We start from the raw sequence: 7,809 nt of genomic DNA on the forward strand, positions 1-7,809 counted from the left end.
CCACCACAGTGGTGCTAATGAACCAGTTCTGCGATGGCCTGCAATTGAACAGCATACCTGCAGGTCTCTTGCCGGCGCGTCACTAATGGCATTGGCATTTAGTAATCAAGACATTCCTTCCAATTTAGTCACACAACTTCATGTTGCGTAACTCCATTCGAATCTTGAAACAATAAAGAAAATATTAAATCTCCCTGACATATCTGTTTATGTTCCTATTTGCCATAATCCTGCATTTAAACCAGCCATTTTAGGTAGGTGTTCAGACAATGTGCGGACAGGAGCGGTTCAGGACAGGACAATGCTTTGGAGTGGTTCTCCTCTTATCTTTGAGCGCTCCTTTTCTGTGGCCGTCTCCAAGTTTAGGTCCTCCACCAACTCTCTCACCCATGGTGTCCCACAAGGTTCTGTGCTGGGGCCTCTGCTCTTCCTCCTCTATCTGCTTCCTCTTCAGCACATCCTTAACTCCTTCAAAGGAGTCTCCTACCGTCTTTACGCAGATGACATCCAATTGCACATCTCCTTTAAGCCCCATGAGATGTCTAAGCTGCAGCTGTTACACTCCTGCTTAGACTCTATTAAAACCTGGATGGCTGGGAACTTTCTACAGGTGAATGAAGATTTTTGTTTTTAAATCGCTGCTGGGAACTGCCCCACCATTTCTGTCTAACCTTCTAGACCGATACGTTCCATCGTCAACAATGGACCTGTTGGAAGTTCCAATGGTAAATCGGGTCACCAGAGAGCGGGCTTTTTCATTTCTTGGACCTAAATTATGGAATGGTCTCCCACTAGTGGTCAGGCAAGCTCCATCACTGGATGTTTTTAAGAGTAGATTAAAGGCCCATTTTTATTCTTTGGCTTTCCTATAAGAGTTGAGGTGAGTTTTGTTTTATTCTCTGTATTTTATTGTCTCTACTGCTATTGTCTGGGTATGAGACAGCTTTATAATTGTATAGATGTTACAGTTGATGTGTTTTTAAGTGTATCATGGAAAGCACTTTGGGCATTATAAGTGTGAGAAGGTGTTTTATAAACGATGCTGATGAGGATTTGCTCACTTCTGGTGCCAGTGCCTAGTGGATGAGGGTGGAATTGCAATCTTCTTGGCTTCTTAAAATTCCCAGGATTGTGGGGTCCTGGCAACGACTCACGGGGGATTGAGAAGACAGAACACACACACACACACACACACACACACACACACACACACACACACACACACACACACACACACACACACACAGACACACACACACACACACACACACTCTTTATTTAGAGTACTGATTGTGAATCAATTCTGAATCAAATTGTCACCCCGGGAATCAAAATTGAATTAACTCGTGAGTTGTTGTTCAAGATTCAAACCTCTATTAAAAACACACAATAACAAGGTCTTTATGTATTGTGTTTTATTACTGGATAACCACGGTATCCTTTTCAATTTACACTGAACGAATAAACTAAGCTTAAGATATGTTACTGCAGTTTCTAAACAATCTAAAATTAAATAAAAAGCATCAAACACAAAGTCTCTTGTTAGGTTTTCTCTTCAAAACATCCAGATGCTGGCGGTCTAAAAGGTCCTCATGGCCTTGACTGACACAGGCTCCAAAAGGTAGAAGGGAAGCATCATGAAGAACGCCACCAAAAAAACCAGACCTGCTACAGCCAGAAGAATGTAGCGACCAATAAAAAAAGTGTCCACAATCTGCAGAAAGAGAAGATGAAGAACATTAAACTATAGCACGTGCATGGAAACCAAAGCTAGTCTTTGTGTCTGCAACTCTAACCATATCCACTTGAGGTCAGCAGAGGGCTGCCAGCAGACGGATGAGGAGGTTCTGCACTGTATTTATTGTGGAACCACCAGATTCTCACTCTGTTCATATTTATTCTTGATGATGAAAACTCAGAATGAAAATGCCCCAAAAGTTGTTCTAACAGAAGAGGAGCAGCCTCTCTGAGGGTGTGGGTGTGCTTGTGAGTGGATGTGTACTCATCTGTAAGCCATCACTTAACAAGTCATTTTGAATTTCATAGTCGAAAGCGGAATCTAAGAAAAGGATGTGCTCCATGTTTACATATTGGCGGTGTGGGATCGGGGGTTATCTCACCAACCCCATCTCCAGAACAGTTTAGGGACAACTTGGGTAAAACTGAGCTACTTTAGTTCATTAGGATGATGGACTGTCACTATGGTTACCTCTGTGCCTCTAAAATGAAAAAAAGAAGCTTTAAAACATCATCAGCGACTGTTGGTCACTTGCTGGCTAGGGGGTGGAGTCACTAGTTGCTACAGAGCTTTCTACCTAATATCTTTGTATCGATATAACTGGTCAAACTACTCTGCTAGTGATTAGCCGCTATGCTAGCGACATGTTGCTCCGGCTCTAAGCCGTTATTACACGTGTTCTCACAAGTTTGCACAATCTGAGAGCCTCTGGGTAAATGTGGTGCTCTAAACTTTGCATTTGGCGTTCTGGCTTTAATTATTTGGAGACGTTCAACGCCAACGGAGTTCTGTTTTCCATCCTGCTTGTGCAGAGAGATGAGCCAAACCCCTCCCACCCCTGTGTAATCAGGAAACATCTAAGGATAGCCGGTGTCTGTACAGGATCTGCTCGGGTGCAGGATCGGCTCGGGGTCATTCGACTGCCGATGACGTCAAAGTAGTTGATTGGCTGAACATGAAGCTTACGGAAGTGACGTTATCACGTTATGATTTTGATTGGTCAGAACAAATTTGCAGTCGTAGTGTTAGCGGTTGTAGTCCCATAGTCCAAATATCAACACTTTTTGGAGAAAATATGTTTGAATTTCTAAAGGAAATGTAAAATATAAGCAAATGATAAATGGTGACCCTCAACAGCTCTTGATGTTGATGAAATGGGGCAAAATAAAATATAACTTTATTGAAAGACACCAAACAATATTTTGAGTCAAATAATGTATTTAGATAACAACTAAGGAAATATACAGACGAACTCCACATTAATACAAACAGATATGGCTTCACATATAAGTACTGTTCTATTTTTTGTCAGTCCGGTGTTGGTTTTATGCAGTTTCACATTTTTTACAAAACAAAGATAATATGGTGTTTTATTAACAAATTACAATTATAAAGAAAACATTTAGGTGTTAACAAACAAGAATGTATTAACAAAACTGCTGATGTCTTTCCAAAACGTGTGTGTGAAAGCCGAGTAGAATTGCAGTAATGTGACGTCATCTGCAGTCGAAGGACTCCGAGCAGATCCTGTACCCGAGCAGATCCTGTACCGACACCGGAGGGGCCCAATGACCTCAAACATATTGTAAGGGTTTGAATAGTAAACTATAGGGTTACTGTTTTATTTTGAAGGCGAGCTCAACAGGTGAGAAATGTTCCGGTTCCATTTTTTCCTTCTCTGGTTTGCTATGCTAGTAAATACTCCGTTACGAGTGATTCTGTTGAAAAAGTTAAGTTTGTAAGGCGTGGGTTACGGCGACAGTAGCCTGAAAATAATACTCATAAAAGACCAACCAGAGACAAGTCTTTACAGTATAATCGCTGATATGAGCCAACACTGTTAGACTCCTGCCATGTTTGCCCTGACAACTAATAACTCCACGGTGCATGACCCATGTGATCCTCAGTAGATGCAATTACATCATCATACATTTAGCTTAACATGACAGATTTATTTTCTCTGGACAAGAAATATACGATATGGCCACCTCTAGATGAAATTTAAATAATTTTACATTAATATATAATTAAAAAGTACCTGTGGGACATTTGATACACATCTAGCTCTCAACTGTGTGTGTGTGTGTGTGTGTGTGTGTGTGTGTGTGTGTGTGTGTGTGTGTGTGTGTGTGTGTGTGTGTGTGTGTGTGTGTGTGTGTGTGTGTGTGTGTGTGTGTGTGTGTGTGTGTGTGTTCAGACAGCTGTACCAGAAAATAGGCACTATTGTTAAAGTTTGACAAGAATGAATACATTTTTATGCATTTAATCTACTGATTTATCTTTATAATTTCTCAAGACAGCTTGAAGAGAGTTAACTTGTAAATATGTTACAGGAGGAAAAATATGGAAATATATATTGTACATCGGAATTCAGCAAAAAGATAGAGATATAAGTTTTGGTCTATATCCAAGTCTATTTTTCCTTTAAATATCAAAATAACACTTAATACATTATTTGTATATTTGGTCCACTTTTGAATAAAATGGATAAAATACCAAGAATAAAACGGTTTTGTGCAAATAAAGTTGTGAACGTGTTTTGTATAGTCCATAGAACTATTAGAGCTTAGTTAGTGGTCTGTTTTCCTTTTGACTGAATAGTTGTGCTGCAGTACGTTGGTATAACTTCTTAACCACCCAGAACATGATGATGCTCGTAGTTTTAATAAAATAACAGACCTTTTCTGGTTTTCTTCAACTATCTCACCTCTCATTAAAACGTGAGTCGGGAGTAGGAGGCTTACGAGTTGTCATATAGAACAAACATTGCTTGTTCATACAAGTCTTTTTCTCTTGAAAAGGTAAGTAAAAACACATTTTTGTCTAAATTAGGGCGATTTTATGGTTTCATTTTTTCTAGATCAGGCAGCCAGTAGCACTCCTCATAACATGTCCATGCGATCAGAATCAGTGATGGACAGCAAGAAAACCCTGGTCCAAACACAGTAGTATTAGAAGTGTACTAAAAGGATGTGATGAATTGACGAAGATCACCTCAATCACTCTGAAGGAGGGCGGGTTCTCTGGGTGGCGAGGGAAGAACACCAGAGCCAAAGTGATGGTGAGAGCCAGGCTGAAAACAGGGATGACCCCTAACCTAAAACACAAAAACAGGTTAAAGATCAGGATTTCACTCTTTATTTCCTGGTCTGTGTGCAAGTCCTGGGTCTGGGTAGGATCATGTCACTAGCTAGGTTTACATATGCCAAATTTCCCCTATCCAATTCAAGTCTTGGTTGATCAGAAATCCCAAATCTGTGTTTACATGAACACTAACAGAAATGATCCGGTCATGCCATGAGTATACATGCACCAACATTCAGACTAAACAGGTTGAGCAGGCGCAGAGTTGTCTTTCCCAGGAAAATAATGTAAACAAACACCATCTTGTCCGCACGTCTTTCCCCTCACATTTCATTGTCTTATTCTCCAGCTTGGTTCCAGTGGCGGCTGGTGAAAAATATTCTTGGTGGAGCTGTGCTATTTTTTTTTAAAACAAACTTGTACTTTCTGAGCTTTGTGCACAACTCCACTATTTCCTGAACTAAGTACAGCGCTTTTACTCCCAGCCTTACATCATTGGACAACCTGGTTGTCCAGGTGTGTCTGATCACTGAGGTCATCACCATTCAGATCATCTGAATGGGGTGTGTTACAGCGGGGAAAGTCCCAAAACATGCGAGGTACTGTGCCCTGAGGACCAAAGTTGAAAAATACTGCATCAAATAGCACATAAAATAACACGACCATGAGTGGTAAATAGGAAAAGCAAGCGGCAACAAACAAAATTTGTTTTTATTTCAATATTTGAGTTAACAAGAAAAATGAAGAGCAGGTTACATAAGCAGTCACGTTGAGTGTTGTGCTAAGGTCAACTTTATACAGGTGTGTGTGTGTGTGTGTGTGTGTGTGTGTGTGTGTGTGTGTGTGTGTGTGTGTGTGTGTGTGTGTGTGTGTGTGTGTGTGTGTGTGTGTGTGTCACTTACTTAGCAGACCCAGCTGCTCTCAGCAGAATTATCCCGAACCCAAGAGCCGCGATCCAAACGACAGCAATGATAAAAACTCCCGGCCCTACTTGTAAAATTGCGTCAGTCATGTTTACCGATAGTTTACCGGCCCAGACACACTGAAGTAACGATCGGTAGCATCAATGCTGACGCTAATAATAACAATGCTCGGTAGCTAAGGCTAGGTGTGTCACTTATAGCTCCGCTCCGCCGAGGCGGCAGAAAAAACTCCTGTGCTCCATACAAGCTAGTTCACGCACATTACTAGCACCATAGACACAGGCCCAAGCCCGACGCTCGCCCTCAACAAAGTACACTTGGAGAAAGTGCGCTGCGAAGCTCCGACAGTGTGCACAAGTTTGCAGGAGCGTTGCGTCATCAACCGCAACGCATGCCGGGATGCTGGTCGCTGTGATACTTTTGAAAAACCTTTATTAACAACTTTCAAACAAACAACCAAGCTATTATTTGAAATAAATATTCATTAATTTTTGCTTTTTATAAAAGTTTCAGAGCGTCAACTAATCATCTTAAGAATAAAAACTTTCATTAGAAAATATATATTTTCTAAAAAGCCTTTTCTCCAACAAAATGGATTGTGGGTGATACACTTCACCTATACAGACTTTTTTGACTTCTGTGAAGTGTGGATTTATTTTCCCCCACAATTTTGGGATACAATACAGTTAACAGTAAACATACAATACAGTTACCAGTAAAATACATTATACAGTTAACATAGATAACATACAATACAGTTACCAGTATACTATATAATACAGTTAACAGTATAATATATAATACAGTTAACATAGTATAACATACAATACAGTTACCAGTATAATATATAATACAGTTAACAGTATAATATATAATACAGTTAACAGTATAATATATAATACAGTTAGCACAGTATACAACAGTTACCAGTAAAATATATTATACAGTTAACATAACATACAATACAGTTACCAGTATAATATATTATACAGTTAACATAGTATAACATACAATACAGTTACCAGTATAATATATAATACAGTTAACAGTATAATATATAATACAGTTAACAGTATAATATATAAAACTGTTAGCACAGTTTACAACAGTTACCAGTAAAATATATTATACAGTTAACATAACATACAATACAGTTACCAGTCTAACATTCAATACAGTTACCAGTATAATATATAATACAGTTAACAGTATAATATATAATACAGTTAACAGTATAACATACAACACAGTTAACAGTCTAACATTCAGTACAGTTAACAGTGTAATATATCAGGGTTTCCCCCAGTGCTTTATAAGCCTGGTGGCCCGCCTGGCATTGCTTGGTCACCCGCCAGGCTAAGCGTCATGCCCCGCCCCGCCCTCTCCGACCCTACTCTGTTCGCTGCCACTAACGGCGCACGGTACGCAGTGATTATGGGCTTTGTGATGCATTGCGATCTCTTCATCCTAACCGTAGAGAATATACTTTTTTTCACACGTTCATCACTCACATTCACATGTGGATTATTTTCTAGTCAGCAGCTCATTGTTGGCTGACATTTCAGACACTGAGATACACCCCATAGTTGCCAGTAGATTAGTAGTAACAGTATTAGTTATTTACAGAACACAGAAAATTGAGATATGTACACATCACGTGAGCAAAGTGGCCAATGTAAAAAAAAAAAAAAAAAAAAAACGCACAAAAGGTCCAGTTCATAACTTACCTTTTCTGGTTTTGACTGATGCATGAATATGGCCTCAGCAAGTTTCCTGTGATAAGAATTAACAGGTATGTGTATTTTTAATGAACAACTTCAGATGTCCATAGAAAGTTATTGAAGGAAAGGGTTATGTGGTGAGTGGCCTGGAGATGAAAAAGAATAATTAGGCCCGAGCAGCGAAAGCGCTGCGAAGGCCTCTTGTTTTTCCTCCGTTTATTATTCATCATTCCGGTGCCCCTTTGAATGGCTTTGAATACCCCAAAACTCACAATATTTTGCAAACTTGTCAGGCCTGGTGAAAAATTTGATATTATAAATGTCCGAAAATAATCGCAAAGAA

The 7,809-nt window shown here is 39.6% G+C and overlaps 1 protein-coding gene across 1 annotated transcript; it reads right to left on the reverse strand.

Moving 5' to 3' along the window:
• Positions 1-1,400: 1,400 nt before the first annotated feature.
• tmem218 (transmembrane protein 218) lies at positions 1,401-6,125 on the reverse strand. Its single transcript, XM_015960187.3, has 3 exons — positions 5,725-6,125; positions 4,733-4,835; positions 1,401-1,714 (listed from the first exon to the last, which is right to left on the reverse strand). Exons 1-3 carry the CDS (start codon positions 5,832-5,834, stop codon positions 1,580-1,582), a joined length of 348 nt encoding a protein of 115 aa, XP_015815673.1. The 5' UTR covers positions 5,835-6,125; the 3' UTR covers positions 1,401-1,579.
• Between the last annotated feature and the right edge of the window lie 1,684 nt (positions 6,126-7,809).

The sequence above is a fragment of the Nothobranchius furzeri genome, chromosome 10, assembly GCF_043380555.1.
Source record: "Nothobranchius furzeri strain GRZ-AD chromosome 10, NfurGRZ-RIMD1, whole genome shotgun sequence".
NCBI classification, from domain to species: Eukaryota; Metazoa; Chordata; class Actinopteri; order Cyprinodontiformes; family Nothobranchiidae; genus Nothobranchius; species Nothobranchius furzeri.